The 16,373-nt window shown below is 34.1% G+C and overlaps 1 protein-coding gene across 2 annotated transcripts; it reads right to left on the reverse strand.

The window, feature by feature from the left end:
* Positions 1-2,311: 2,311 nt before the first annotated feature.
* Positions 2,312-15,885, reverse strand: LOC133296514 (uncharacterized). Of its 2 annotated transcripts, XR_009749515.1 has the most exons (6): positions 15,518-15,885; positions 15,239-15,366; positions 15,019-15,131; positions 14,137-14,322; positions 13,482-13,606; positions 2,312-2,379 (listed from the first exon to the last, which is right to left on the reverse strand). XR_009749515.1 is itself a non-coding variant. In XM_061495512.1 (5 exons), the coding sequence occupies exons 1-5, from the start codon at positions 15,865-15,867 to the stop codon at positions 13,577-13,579; spliced, it is 807 nt and encodes a 268-aa protein (XP_061351496.1). In that variant the 5' UTR covers positions 15,868-15,885; the 3' UTR covers positions 13,384-13,576. The 2 variants fall into 2 exon arrangements, 1 of the variants encoding a protein (XP_061351496.1); XM_061495512.1 differs by lacking the exon at positions 2,312-2,379 and having other exon boundaries at positions 13,384-13,606.
* Between the last annotated feature and the right edge of the window lie 488 nt (positions 15,886-16,373).

Below are 16,373 nucleotides of genomic sequence, written 5' to 3' on the forward strand. Positions count from 1 at the left end.
TCTCTAACTATCAGCATATAATAGATTTTTAAATTTATCCACACAAAAATATTCTTATAGTTGCTTTTAAGTTTTTATATTTTATCTGAGAGAAGGACTTTTATTTATTATAACAGATTTAAAATAATAATAAATAATTATTTTTTGCAACGATTTGTGTCGTTAGCACTTAACTTTTTCAATGCATTATAAAATACATCATTTTTTAAAGAACCAAGTAACATCATTAGGTCTTTCCAAAACAGTGTGGTATAAGTTGTTAAGAATTATATTTATATATTTTCTGACAAAGATTTGTTTTTTTTTTTCCCACAATGAGGAGGCTTTTTCACCCTTTTGCCTCTTATTAATTAATTAATAACTATTTTGCCCCTAATTCGAAACTATCTACCAATCTGCCCCTCTTTAATCGACTACCTTGCATTTTTAATCGACTAAATGGCCAAAACAGGCAAAAATGGCTGTTGGGAGATTTAATCTACTAAATCTCCCTATTTAGTCGACTAAATCTCCCAACAGACAACAAAGGAAAACAAGTCAGTATGATTTTTTAATCGATTAAGTAGGGAGATTTAGTCGATTAAATCTCCCAACTACCGTTTAGTCGATTAAAAACGCAAGGTAGTCGATTAAAGAGGGGCATATTGGTAGATAGTTTCGAATCAGGGACAAAATTGTTATTAATTAATTAATGAGGGGTAAAATGGTCAAATAGCCACAATGAGGAAGATAATTTATAGTGAGTCAAATTTAAAGTTTAAATTAGTTAGTTTTTGTTTGAGTCAAATTTAGAATTTAAATTTTAAAAATACAAACCAAGCGTTCGAAAAACATTAAATATTTTCTTTTTAAATTAGACGCTTGAAATCCTTTTTATGCTTTTTAAACAGATATTAAAATTTAAAGTTTAAATTAGTTAGTTTTTTTAGTCAAATTTATAATTCATATTTTAAAAATACAAACCAAGCATTCAAAAAACAGTAAATATTTTGTTTTTAAATTAGACGCTTGAAATCCTTTTTATCCTTTTGAAACAGATATTAAAATTTAAAGTTTAAATTAGTTAGTTTTTGTTTGAGTCAAATTTAGAATTTAAATTTTAAAAATACAAACCATGCGTTCAACAGACATAAATTTCAAAGAAATATCCAACTCATCACTCTCATCGTCACGGTAAGCATATCTGTCAAGAACATACATAAATTAAAGAACATCAACAACAATGTGAAACAAATTATGTATGGACAGGAAGAATAGAAGGGAAAGCTCATCTTGCTCTTGCAGATATTAAAGATATAAAATAGAAGAACTTTAAGATAAAAGAGAAATTTTTACCGTGTTAAATTTTGAGATGGTGCTCAAAAAACACAGATAACACACAGGAGAGAAAAAGACAGAACTTGCCAAAAGGCTGGGGTGATCCACACATTATGCCATTGCTCGTTATATACTTTAAAGTTAGGGAAAACTTCATTTTCACCCATTGTGATTTTGTGATTTATCACTTGACCCCTTGTGGTTTTAATCTTATCAGTTAGATCCACTGTACTTGAATATTTTGTCATTTAAACCCCTATGGTTTCAAATTTTCACTAAAACCCTTGTGGTTATAAAAAATTTTACTTAGACACCTTGTGATTTAAAAAATAAATTTTCTCTCTTTTCTATTTTATATCCTCATATATTGCATTTATGGTTTAAAAAATATTTCAAGTTATTTATTCTGTAATTAATTTATAAGTTATCTTAATTTTTTTAAATATATTGAAATTAAAAAACATTTTTTAAGATAAATTAAATATATATTATCAAAGAAAGATATTTACTTTCTTTATATAATTTTATAATGATATCGAGTAAAAAATAGATAAAATAAAATAATATTTGATTTGAATTTATTTTTTTGATAAAAATAGGTGAATTTTTTTAATTTTTTTTAAACCCTAAATGCATTAGGTGAAGATATAAAATAAAAAGAGAGAACATTTATTTTAAACATTTTTTTTAACAATTTTTATTTTTGTAACCACAAGTGGTCTAAGAGAAAAACTTTTTAACCACAAGGTGTCTAAGTGAAAGTTTGAAACCACGAGGAGTTAAATGATAAATTATTTAAGCACAATGGGTCTAAGTGATAAGCTTAAAATCACATGGGGTTAAATGATAAATCACAAATCCACAATTGGTGAAAATGAAGTTTTTCCTTAAAGTTAAGACATTTTATTATATCATTTCATTCATTCATGATATTAGATTATGGAGAAAATACTTGAAGAAGAAAAGCAGATAGAGAAGAATGTTATACCTTCCTCTGACGAAATACAAGAGCAATATCCCAGTGATTCCAAATCATCCCGTCAGTTTTGTTCTACAACAAAGCTGCAAAAAAAGAAGAAGCAAAAATATTACATATTCATGTGATAGAACAACAATCTGAGAAGATGAAGAAGATAAGATAAGAGAAGAAATATGTGCACACAAGCTAATTACCAAATGAAAAAACCAATAACACATCCTATTTATACACAAAATATTTGCATTTTTTACAAAATATTTTCGTTTTTTTAATGATTATTTTTTAACAAAAAGGTAATGGGATAATTAATGATTGGGATAATAAATGAGCTGTCTGCCACCAGTTCAAATATTTTTCCACCCTTTAAAATTCAAATTCAAATTCAAATTCAAAATTAAAAATTCAAATTCAAATTTAAAATTAAAAATTCAAATTAAAAATTGAAAATCAAGATTTCATAAGGTAGTGAGACATTAATTGAGTTGTCTGCCACCAACAAGTGTTAACATATTTTTTACAAAAGAAGGAAAGGTTTTAAATATTTTGTAGTGTGAACACAAAACTGAAAGTGAAAGAGAAAGCGACACATTAGCAAACTTGCCAAAGAATGAGTTTTCTTTAGAATATTAGATTATGGCGTAACAATTAAGAAGAAAACAAAAATTAAATTTATGATATTAATGCAAGAGTTAAAGTTTAAGAAAATTATATACATATATTTTTAAAGGGTTTATTTTTTCTAATGTTACTTTAGATAACTTTATCTAATGTTCATCGAAACGACGTCGTTTTTTTTTTTTTGATAACATAAACGACGTTGTTTTGGGGCGAAAATCATGGTGTTTTTCTAATTTTAATTTATTTCAGGGTTATAATAGTCTTTATCATTCTAATTTTTTTAATTTTTCAACCCCAAAACGACGTCGTTTCGATGAACATTAGACAAAGTTATCTAAAGTAACATTAGATACATTTTTCCCTTTTTAAAAATGTTTTAATAAACAAAATAAATACTGTCGATATTTTTATTCAAATTGAGTCTCACCCTGCAAAAAGCCTAGGGCCTTTAGTCCAGGACAAGGATTGCGGGTCCAGAAAGGTCGCATAAATCCTTACTTTTCATAATTTAGCTAACAAATGTTTATATTTTAATTTCAAAATAAGAGTTGGAGTTTATTAATTAAAAAATAACTAAAATATTTGACAACTTATTCTAAATATCAATATTTAAAACAAGAATACTAAAATAATCCCCTTTATTTTTCTGTTTTTTATTTTCCGGGTCAAAAATAAGGAAATACTAATCTCATCTCATTTCATAGACACAAAGTATGTGAAACTCATTCTTTTTAAATAAATAAATAAATAAATCCCACATGCTTTGTATCTATGATATGAGATACTAATAATCTCTTGGGACATAAGAGTAGTATTCTCCAAAAAAATAACCCCCTCTATATCAGACTCGAGGATAAAGACATAACCTTGAACGCATAGAACCAAAGCATGGTATTAGATAAGCAATTAGGAGTGATATAGTGGTGATGTGTTTAAATAAAGGGTTTTATAATTCTCATTTAACATGAGAATTCAAATTTTCCTACACACCCTTCGATTTCCGTGCTGACATGGGTCCTACATATAATTTTTTCTAACACCTGGGTCCCACATGCTTTTTATCTCTACAACATGAGAATTGAATTCTCATTTAACATGAGAAAATCAATCCCCTTAAATAATTTATATGAAATCATAAATTCAAACTTCAATATCACCATTGCATAAAAAAAAAGTGTTAGTAAGTTACATATGCTCATAAAGATAAAATAAATTAAACAAGATATGTTAGAAAATATAATATAAATCATTAAAAAAGGCCCTTACCCAATGCTTTAAATTTCGGGTTGAAGTGGTTCTTTAACATGCTTGAGTAACTACAAGACAGTGTAGTAAAACCCGGCCCGACCCGGGACCCGGTGAACCGTTCATTAGATCGGTTCGGGTCAAACATTAAACCAGTCATGCATTGACTCGGTCAAACTTGGTCAAAACCCGGACAAAATCAGCCAAACCCGGTAACCCGGTCGGGTCTTGCATTTTTTTTTTAAAAAAAAAAAACCAAAAAAAAATTTGTTTCATCTTGTCAGAAAAAAAATGTAGAACTCATTTTAAAAACTTTTTATAATTTTATTTGTTAGTATACTCTTCTACAATGACCCTAAATTTCAACTTCCAATACTGAAGTAATTTGCTGAATAATAAATTACGAGAATGTGACATGTCATTTTAATGTAGTTGAATTGAAAAATACGAGTTCAATGTTTATTGAGAAGTATATTTATGAAGATTCTGAGTTGCAATTTAAATTGACATAGTAATAGCGTGCATTTTTATTTATTTATGCTTCATGTTTTTTACCATAATTAGTGAATCTTGTTTAATTCATTTTAGATATGGAGAATTTGATTGAATTTATATGTTCATATTTATATATATTTTTATATATTTATATATATCCCGGTCAACCGATCCAACCAGTGACCCAGTACTCCAACCGGGTCGATGCCCGAATCGGGTTTAATAACATTGCTACAAGGTCTCAAGTTTGATCCTCACCACCCCCACTTTAAAGTGAAATTAAAAAATAAAAAAGCACAAAAGATAAAACCAAAAATTGAACCTGTGCAATATCCAGTGAGGGGTTGTTAGAGAATATAATATAAATCATTAAAAAAACCCTCACCCAATGCCTTAAAGTTCTGAGTTGAAATGATTCTTTAACAAGATATGTTCTTAACAAAGCGAATCCATAGTTTCATTTGTAGTCCAAACGAGGCCCATAGAGAAGAACGCAACGGGATGTCATTTTTGCATGTGTAGTATCGCCTTGCTTCGTACAAGACTTCCCATCAGGCATGCATGATTATTCATGGCATGCTTCCTTAAGTCTTTCCCAGTCCCATTATGCTAGTTTGGGAGATGTGTTTGAATGTAGAGGATAAAAGGAAAATGGTGCACGCATCTTGATTACGCCCTTGATACATGTATAATTTACTGTTTCCTCCAGCTATGATCCCTTCTTTTAAACATATTACAAGGGATGTCTCAATTTTTTTTTTAAATATTTCAATCGGTTCACGCTTCATTACTAGTCTAATTCGAGACTGGTTCAGAATTAAGACTTTAAATCCATTCCAACGATGATACTGGAAAGAATCGAATACATGCCTTCACCCTCACATGCTCAGCTCTCATCTCATGCACCAACTGAGTTATCACTATGTGATCAAGGGATATCTCTTCAAAGTGGATTTTGAAGGAAAAAATAAATTCAGATGAGATTCACTAATCACAGCTGATCAAAATTGTTTATCATAACCACAAAACACATGGATCAATTGACGGGGGAGTTGTCTCAACTTAATCACTGGTGTCGAGTTTGAATCTTAGTTACTCAGCTGTATTAAAACTTGATAGGAAGAACTTTGTCACTCTTGTAGTCTTATCTAGCTCGAATCAAAATTAATTTGTGCCCGTTAGTGGCCAGATACCGGATGATTTATAAAAAAAATAAAATAAAATAAAAAATTGTTTATCATATTAAGGGGGAAAAATATCATGAGTAATTATGGCTAATATGTGCTTCCCTATCCATGTCCAAATGAAAATGGATATACGTCACGGGTATACACGCTTGCATGTCATCTTTAGAGGGAACAGATGTTCTTGGGGGAATAAAGTAGAAAGTAACACGTTTTGTAGATCACTCTTAGAATTACAAGCCCTGCCTACAAGGAAGCTCAAACAATCAGGTCCAATATTATTAGCTTCCTTGATGCCAGTAATCTAAGAGCAACATGACCTATCTGATAGAAGTTCTGATGAGTAAAGGTGGCTGGTTTTTCATTTTCACGTGCAAAAGATTTTTTTTACCACTGTGGTCATATATTACTCCACAAGGTCATATATTACTCCACAACCTTGTTGGAAATAATCAAGTGTGAGTGAGTAGTGGTGAAGTAAGTTCCACATAGGCTAGACATAGACCAAGTGATGACCATATAAGTGCAAAAAGACTCATAAACCTACAGCCTTAAGGTTTTGGGTTGAAATGTGGTGTCGACTCACTTATTGTGGTTTATCGCTTGGCCCATGGATGTATCCCTTGCAATGGGTTTTGGGCTCCCCCGTACCATTCTTAACAGTGGTATCAGAGCCAACGATCTGGGCTAAGTGTTTGGAAGGCCTCTGCAGAAGGCTAGTGTGACCCTAATATTTGAAGAGAAAAAAGACTTCCGCAGAAGTTGACCTTAGAGTAAGAATGATATTGGGCCTCACACTTGAGGGAGGATGTTGGAAATAATCAAGTGTGAGTGAGTAGTGGTGAAGTAAGTTCCACATAGGCTAGACATAGACCAAGTGATGACCATATAAGTGCAAAAAGACCCATAAACCTACAGCCTTAAGATTTTGGGTTGAGATGTGGTGTCGACCCACTTATTGTGATTTGTCGCTTGACCTATGGATGTATCCCTTGCAATGGATTTTGGGTTCCCCTGTACTATTCTTAACAAACCTTGCCATTCAACTCATTAAGCTCTTCCTATGCTGCACGAGAGATGTGCAGCAGATTCTTGGACAGAAATGAGACATTCTTTTCAATCTGTATGAAAATCTTAAAAGTCCTTCTCAATTACACTTGATACTATGTGCTAGGAAAATTGATAGCTTCACTTCAGCCTTAAAGCCACCAATCCCTCTTATCTCTCTTTCTATATGATGCAGGGAAATGGGAATCAATCAAAATTATATAATTATTTTTAAATCATTTTTATGCAACTTCCCTGATAATATTCTTAGGGATTTTATTTAGCTATTTCAAGAAATTTTAAGTAAATCATGAAATAATTAAATTGAGGGAGAGCTTGGAGCAACGATAAGGTTGTTTCTTGTGCCCAGAAAGAAACGGATTCGAGTTCGAAAAACAACATCTTTAAAAAAAATATAAGGATAAGGCTGCATATAGGATTACATGAAACATGACTTTGAGTCTATCAAAGACCAAATCTCCTATAAGTTTAAGCTATTTTGGCTTAAGATTGGATTTATATTTCTGACACAAAACAAAATAAAAATAAATGCAAGAGTCCTTTGGGCTTAAACAATGGATAGAACACAAGCTTACTTCATCTTGTGCTGAAATCCATCTTTTATAAGAAGAATTGGGTTGGTAAGTTCCAAAATCTTGACTACTTAGTCAAGGTGGCTTTAATACTATGACAAAGACCAATTTTTCTAAAAGCTTAAGTTGTTAGGTAAAGGTCAAGGCTCATCAATCATTTTTATATCTATTATGTCCCCCCATCCCTTTGGGCATGAAGCATAGAAAAACTACAGGCCCACCTTACCATTTGTTAAAATTCAAAATTTTATTTTGGAAGTATGACGGGGTTATAGATCGAACTCCTAATCACTTGGTTACAGAGGTTCTGATAACATGTCATGACCCAACTCGTCTAAAAGCTTAATTTGTTAGGGGAAGGCTCAAGATTAGTTTTATATCTTTTACAGAGTTCTTATCTTTTTACCTTGGTATTGGACATACTGGGCAAATCTAGGAGCCAATGCCTCAATGCATGCTTTTCACATATGACAGTCTTAATGGGAGAAGAAAGGGGATAAATGGTAAACTAGTAAAATGGAGTATATGAAATGCAAGTTCAGCAAGATGTTAGTTAGCACTAGCTCGGATGTGAAAATTGGAGATCATATCATATCACAAGTTGCACGGATTCCATATCTTGGATCTACTGTAAAAAGTGACAAGGAGATCAAGGGAAATGTAAATCATAGTCTATATTCAAAATCGGTAGACAAAATGGAGGAATTCTTCAAGGTTGCATCAAGCTCAAAGGATGCTTCATGGTACCGAATGTTTGAGCAGCAAAGTGCCAGCAGGAACATAAGTGTTACTGAGATGAGAATGTTGTGATGGATGAGTGGACATACAAGAAAAGATAAGACTTGAAAAAGGGTATTCTAATATATTATAGAATTGTAAATCATATGTACAAAAGGGTTCTCTATTTATAGAGAATACACGACGTAGAATACTTGACCTAATGGGCTAAGCTCAATACAACAAATAACAAATAAATAAATAATAATATTTACAACACTCCCCCTCAAGCTGAGGAATAGATATTTATCATTCCCAGCTTGCTAGTAAGTTCTTGAAATCTGTCTGAAGAAAGCCTCTTTGTTAATAGATCAGCTAATTGACGCCGAGTGGGAATGTATGGAGTGGTAATCAACCCGCTATCAAGTTTCTCTTTGATGAAATGGCGGTCGACCTCAATATGTTTAGTCCGATCATGTTGAACTGGATTATGAGCTATACAAATAGCAGACTTATTATCACATAGCAGCTTCATAGGTCCCTCACATTTTATTTTGAGATCATCAAGTATAATTTTCAGCCACAGTAACTCACAAATGCCTTGAGCCATAGCTCGAAATTCAGCTTTTGCACTTGATCTGGCAACCACATCTTGTTTCTTACTTCTCCATGTCACCAAGTTACCGCAAAGAAACATGCAATAACCAGTGGTAGAACGACGGTTAGTCACGGATCCAGCATAATCAGCATCTGTGTAGACTTCTAAAGATAGATTGCCATCACGGCGGAATAACAATCCTTTACCAGGAGTACCTTTAAGATACTGAAGAATTCTCTCTACTGCCTGCATGTGTTTTTTCTTTGGATCGTGCATAAACTGACTGACAATACTAACAGCATAAGCTAGGTCTGGTCTAGTATAGGCCAGATATATAAATTTCCCAACTAGCCATTGATATTGTCCTTTATCAACTGGAAGACTCTCTTCTTCATAGCCCATCTTGTGATTCTGCTCAATAGGAGTATTAGAGGGTTTACACCCGAGCTTTCCTGCTTCTTTGAGAAGATCAAGAACATATTTCCTCTGGCTGATAAAAATTCTTTCGCTTGAATGAGCTACTTCTATCCTTAGGAAATATCTCAATTTCCCAAGGTCTTTGACTTCAAACTCAGAGGCAAGCCGTGTTTGCAGAATCTGTCTCTCCACAAAATCATCACCTGTGATAATAATATCATCAACATATACAAGGAGCACAGTAAGCTTCCCATTTTGGGAGTGCTTGAAGAAAAGAGTGTGATCTCCTTGACTCTGTCTGTATCCTAAGGTCATCATAACCTTAGTAAACCTTCCAAACCAAGCACGAGGTGACTGCTTCAATCCATACAAGGCCTTTTTTAATCTACAAACTTTATTTTCCCCCTTTACAGAATCAAAACCAGGCGGGATTTCCATGTAGACTTCTTCTTCTAACTCACCATTGAGGAAAGCATTTTTCACATCAAATTGATTTATATCCCAATTGTAATGGGCAGCAAGGGATAATAAGATTCTCACTGTATTCATCTTTGCAACTGGAGCACAGGTTTCTTCATAATCAATGCCATAGGTTTGAGTGTAACCTTTGGCCACTAATCGAGCCTTGTATCTCTCAAGAGTGCCATCAGAATTATATTTCAGGGCATAAACCCATCTGCACCCTACTGCTTTCTTTCCGTTGGGTCTATCAATAACCTCCCATGTTTTATTTTTCTCCAACGCATTCATCTCCTCTTGCATGGCTTGAGCCCAATTCTTATCTTTCAAGGCTTCATGTACTGATTTTGGGATTGCAATAGAATCTAGTGCTGAAACAAAACTTTTGTGCTGCAGAGGAAACAAAGTGGGATATAGGGTATTGAGTACAAGAGGGACAGGAGGAACAAGTTTTCTTGTGACAAGATCTTTTTCCTTTTCTAAGAGCAATAGGTAAGTCATCAGAAGTAGAAGCAATGAGTAAGTCATTAGAGATATCAGAAGAAATAGACAAATCATGAGAGGAAATAATATTAGAATCAGAAACAGGAGATTCATGAGACTCAGAAGAAATAGGAAATTCAGGACTTACCAGTGGTTCAGACGATTGAGGTTGCTGGTGAGACAGTATGAGTTGTTTCCTCTTCTGATATACCAATTCAGGTGTCAAAATTTTCCGTATCTCAGGTGTATTTGAAGGTTCTGACACACCAGGAGCAGACACACTAGGAAGAGAGAAGATTGATCCAGACTCAAAGAAGGAAGGGGACGAGTCTTCTGAAGAACTGTTCTCCCCCTGACGATGAAGACCCAGGAAATAAGATTCAGATTCTTGAAAGGTGACATCCATAGAAATAGAAAAATTTTGACTTGGTGGATGATAACACTTGTACCCTTTTTTATAAGGGGTATAACCAAGGAAGACACACTTAAGAGCCCTAGGATCCAACTTACTCCGATGTTGTTTATGAACATGGACAAAGGCAACACATCCAAACACTCTTGGTGGAAGGTTCTGCAATAAGGGAACAGAAGGAAAGAAGGAAGTCATGGAATGAATAGGACTGATATTGTTAAGGATCTGTGAAGGTAAACGGTTGATCAAAAAAGTTGCAGCTAACACTGCTTCTCCCCCAATAAGAACTAGGAACAGATGTCTGGAAAAGTAGAGCTCTAGCAACTTCAAGGAGGTGACGACTTTTCCTTTCAGCAACTCCGTTTTGTTGAGGGGTATCAACACATGTGAGCTCATGAATCATACCTCTGTCTGAAATGAATTGTGACAGGCGTTGATTGACGTACTCAGTACCATTATCAGATCTTAGTCTTTTAATACCCTTACCAAACTGAGTCTCAACCATGTGATGAAACCGAATAAATATCTCTGGTACTTCAGACTTGTCTTTCATCAAGTATATCCATGTTACCCGAGTACAATCAACAATAAAAGAAACAAACCACCTTGTACCTGAAACACTGTGCACTTTAGAAGGGCCCCAAAGATCAGAATGGATAAGAGAAAAAGGTTCCCTGCTTTTAATAGTGCTAGAAGGAAATGACACTCTATGGTGTTTTGCAAATTCACAAGCATCACAATGAAAGGTCTCAACCGACTTATTGAGAAACAGAGAAGGGAACATAGACTTCAAAAGACTAAATGGTGGATGCCCCAGACGCTTGTGATGGAGCCAAATCATAGACTCTGCAGTAGAAGGATGACGTGTCATTAATAACTGATTTTTGCTAGCATGGTCTGGAAGGAGATGATACAACCCATCCTATTCATTAGCAACTCCAATTGTCTTCTTCGTGGTAAGATCCTGAATAACACAATGAGAAGGAAAAATGTGATAGAACAATTCAAATCAGTTGTAAGTTTTTGAGTGGAGATAAGAATAGTAGAAAGCTGAGGAACATAAAGAACATTTTTAAGAAACAAGGAAGGTTGAATTTGAATGTTACCAGAACCAATAACTAATTTATGGGATCCATCAGCTACGGATATAGTATGACTACCAACAGTAGGATGATAAGAACAAAACAACTCAGTACGACAAGCCATATGATCAGTTGCACCAGAATCCAAAATCCATGAGGTTTTAAAATCAGTGCAAGAAGCAAGAAGAGATATAGAATGTGTGCTCTTACCAGATAAGATCAAAGAACTATCATTCTCGGCCATTCTTCAATAAAAAAGTTAACAACCAGCGATAAAATCAACCAAACAGATATCAAATGAAAGTCCGATCAGTGAAATAATCACAGATCCAGACAGAGAACAAGAAGACGAGAAGAATGGAAGTGGTCCGGTCAAAAACAACCGCTGCACGCGTCGGAGAAATGGGCTGCGCGTGGGCTTCACTCGCCGGGAAAGAGTTGGCGCGTGTGAGCGCGTGGAGGGGATTTTCCGGCTGAAATTTTTCTGGCGTGGTCGTCCGGTGAGCGCGCACCTGTCTGTGGGTGGTCGCGGTTGAAAAGTTGCCTGAAAGTGGTCCAAACGGTGAAGAAAGATCTGATTAGAGGCGGTCGGAGGTGTTTTGGTCGTTTGTAGTGGAGGAACTGTGCGTAAAATGATAGATCAGAGAAAATAAAGGTCAACAAAGGTCCCCTTGGTCCAAAAGGTCCCCGGAAAAATTTTCCGGTGGCGGCTGATGGCAGCAAGAGGCAAAGAAATTAGGGTTGTGTTTAAAAAAAAAAAAAAGACAATATGTGCGGAAGCAGAACCCTCAGATCGAGAGCTCTGATACCAACTTGAAAAAGGGTATTCTAATATATTATAGAATTGTAAATTATATGTACAAAAGGGTTCTCTATTTATAGAGAATACACGACCTAGAATACTTGACCTAATAGGCTAAGCCCAATACAAAAAATAACAAATAAATAAATAATAATATTTACAACAATAAGATCGAAAAATAATGTATTAGAAAGAAAGTTAGAGTAGCACCTACTGAGGAAAAGATAACAGAAGCTAGCCCAAGATTGTTTGGTCACATGACTTGAAGACCAATAGGGTTCTCAGTAAGAAAATTTGATCATATGAAGGATAGCCTAATAAACAGAGGTAGAGGAAGACCAAGGAAAAGTCCAAGAGAAACTATTAAGAAAGATATTGTTGTGAATCGCATTTCCAAAATTTTGATTTTTGACAAAACATAATGGTATCAGTTGATTCTTTAACTGATTACACCTACTAGGAAAAGACTTGTTATTTTTGTTGCTACGCAAGTTCCAATATGTCGCCAGTGAAAGGGCTAGCTGTGTAAAATGAGATGAAATCCAGCATATGTATTTAGATATGAATTTTAGTTGAAGAATTTTCTGCTTGATCTGATAAGTTCCAAAATTGTCTACCTAGGATTCCAGGTTATTTGCTAGAATCCTTTTCTTATTCTTCTTGTGCTTCTGTCCTCCATCACTATCTCTCAAGGTAGTTGCACTCAAAAATCAACGCTTACAACTATTTTTTTCTTACATCCAAAAGCCTCTTATAATAACCCTAATTTGTGAATTATGAGAATTGCATGTGATTAAGAATTTAATCATTATCAAAATTCACAAATTAGGGTTATTATACCTCTACTTTATCATCATGAATGGCGGGCTCATTGGAAAACCTGGGAGATCTCAAAAAGTGGCAGACCATAGTGCAAGGGGACCAGAGCATTCAAATGACTTAATGCACTTTATAATTATTCAAAGATTCATGGTGTAAATAGTAAACCCATTTAATTGATTAATATTCAAATACAGTAAACAGACACTCTTACTTGTTTCATTTGAGTTGATAATACAAGGAGATTAGCTACGGAAACTGATGTCCTGATGCATACACATTACGGTGTCTTGAACATGCAACGCAGTGCTACCACCGGCGTACTAATGACGTGAGCAGCTACAAAACAAAAGAATAAATCATATACCATGATTCAGTATCCTAATGCTTTTACAGATGGCTATTCAATTCTTAAAGCGATTTGTTATATAGTGATAAAAAAATATTAGTGTTGGGGGAAAATGTAAATAATTTGCACAATTAGCTCAAAGTATTTGGACATTGTTCAAAAGTAGAAATTGACAGTATGTAAGCTGTAAAGATCACAAGTTGCAGCTGCCTTTACATTTCAATTATTGCTTTAAAGATATGACAGCAAATGAGAGCATTCATAATCCATGCATCAGCTTCTAATTGAAGAATTTTCCATTAACTCATAGTTTATTCTGTACGGTTACAAACATATTTTCATGGATACAGCAGATTAGTAGAGGTGCAGCACAAGTTCAGGTTTATATAAATGAAATTGCGAGGGAAGAGCTTTTTTAAGCAGTTTGCACGAATGAATAACCTTTTCTTTGATACCAGCATTGCAATGAAATTACGAATATAATATCTTGAGAGCTGATAAAGATGAAATGATTATATACCTCAAAGAGTTCAAAGGGACTACCACGGCGATAGACATCACTTTTCTTACTATTGTCAACAGGAAGAATGGTATATAATAATGCTCGGAATGTAATAAGTAAAACAGCAGTGCTTCCCAGACTCACAAATACGAAACCATAGTTTGGTAAATGACCTGATGCTGCTGCCCTTATTACTATTCCAATCTGCCAAAAAGTTAAAAAGAGATAAGTGGGATCTGTTTTAAGGAAAGTTACTGGGAAAGGAAAAATAAAACAACTGTGCCTGCATGGAACAATATAATTATCATCATATCATTTATCTGTTAAGAAAAATTTCCTTGACAATCTTAGATAACAAAATTGTAATATGTTTGTGTGTATTTGGGGAAAAGATTGGAGGGAGTGGGGGGGTTAATTCATCTAAAAGTTGCCAGTTGCCTCAATGTGCCAAAATATACCATGGCAATACCGAAATGTCCCAATGAAATTTAAAGCAACTCTATATATTCAAGCTGTTTTCAGCAGTAAAAACTCAAAAGTAATATTACATTTTACATAACGCTTGTTCAAGTTGTACTTATAATGAAAGAGTTAATCTCATTTATATCTAAATTCTTATAAGAAACTTGTGTGGCATGATATCAGTTTATTGATTCAAGCACTTAATGTACAAATCATGTTGTGCATTGGAAATCATTTCATTTCAAATGAACGCACTTCAATTCTAAAGTTTTGATCCAAAGACTGCGTTAAAGTTTTCGAAATAAAACAGATGATAAAGCAAAAATGCCTATTAATAAGATCAATACAACAGCAACTGCTCATGCTCAGGTCACAACGTGTTAAAAGATGGGTGCAAGTAAGCCAATAAAAGCTTCATATAAGAAGCATTCAACTTACAGGGATCCCAAGTGACCATGATTTAGCAGTAGCAATGACACCCTTGGGGAGACCCTTCATCCCACGTCCATCCTCTCCATAACCTCCAAGGAAGTAAGCACCTAAAAACCACCCTGCACAGCATTGAAAACACACACATTTTTTCAAATCCCTCATATCTTCTCATCAAAATGAAGAAAGTCAAAACATCAATTTTTACAATCATGATAACCAAACCCACCAGCTATAAAAGGATCAGCAGTGCGCAACGTGTCAATGTCGAAAACAGAGAGTCCATGACTAAATCTTCCAATTGTTGCAAACAAAAGCAAAGCTAATACATCCCCACCAGCTAGTAGAGCCACACGACTGCAACATAATAATAACCATTATACCACAAACCCCCATATGAATATTTGCAAAAAGTTTTATTTTTTATGAAGAAATCCAATAAATTCATAAAAAAAATTGCAAGAAAGAAACACCCCACAAAAAAATAATAATAAAAAAAAAAAATTACCCCCATTTCTCAACACGAGAAGATGAACTGGGTTTATCGAACTGAATGACACCCTCCAATGGAACATCCTCGTCACCCACGAAAACCGTTTGGTCATTGGAAAAAGGAGAAGGAGCAGTGGGACTTGAGGTTGAGGTTGAGGAAGAAGATTTGGTAGCTGAACTTGATTCGATGCCTCCCTCAGCTTTGGCGAGTGTAAGATGCAAGGGTCTTATAGAGCTTCTTCTAGTGATGAATTTTGGTGAAGGATTCAAGAACGGTAGTGGGTTTGCAGCGATGAATTTAGCTGAGTACGAGGGGGAACACTTTGCAAACATGGCTATGCAAGGAACTTGGCTAACCAGTATCATTACTAACGTTTGTGTCTTTGTGTTCTGCTTTGTAATCCACACAAGATGATTGCAAATATAGTATCCACGTGCGTCGTAGGACAATTTTCTTGACAAGTATTTACACAAAATTAAATTATATTTGTATCGTTATATTTCTCATATATGTTTCACAAAGTATCGTGGGAGCTATTAAACTTTAACTATACATCTCGAGTATCAATAATGATCAAGATAAGATGAGTTTGTTATTATCATTTTTCAAGTTACCCAATTGGCGATGTACGTGACATAAATTTACGGTTTTTTTAGCTCAAATTTTCTTTTTCCCTTCCCCATGTAATATATGAGTTATAAATCTAGTTATATAATAATAAAAAGAGAATCTATTTATAAAACACTGAAAAGACTACTTCTATGTAGTAAGTTCAAAAGACAACAAGAGTAAGTTTTCAAAAAAAAAAAAAAAAATCTATGTCAATGTTCGGTGAGAATAAAAGTATCATAATTTGTATCCAAAAAAGTAT

The sequence above is a fragment of the Gastrolobium bilobum genome, unplaced genomic scaffold (genome assembly GCF_033153095.1).
Source record: "Gastrolobium bilobum isolate Gb01-03AN ecotype WA unplaced genomic scaffold, APGP_CSIRO_Gbil_v1 utg23025, whole genome shotgun sequence".
NCBI classification, from domain to species: domain Eukaryota; kingdom Viridiplantae; phylum Streptophyta; class Magnoliopsida; order Fabales; family Fabaceae; genus Gastrolobium; species Gastrolobium bilobum.

What these genes read in the sequence shown, in the direction of transcription:
- LOC133296514 (XM_061495512.1), bottom strand. Translation starts at nt 15,867, where the DNA reads ATGATACTGGTTAGCCAAGTTCCTTGCATAGCCATGTTTGCAAAGTGT. An exon ending in TCTCGTGTTGAGAAATGGGG is followed by an intron (nt 15,367 to 15,517) that starts GTAATTTTTTTT and finishes ATTATGTTGCAG; the next exon opens with TCGTGTGGCTCTACTAGCTG. An exon ending in TGCTGATCCTTTTATAGCTG is followed by an intron (nt 15,132 to 15,238) that starts GTGGGTTTGGTT and finishes AATGCTGTGCAG; the next exon opens with GGTGGTTTTTAGGTGCTTAC.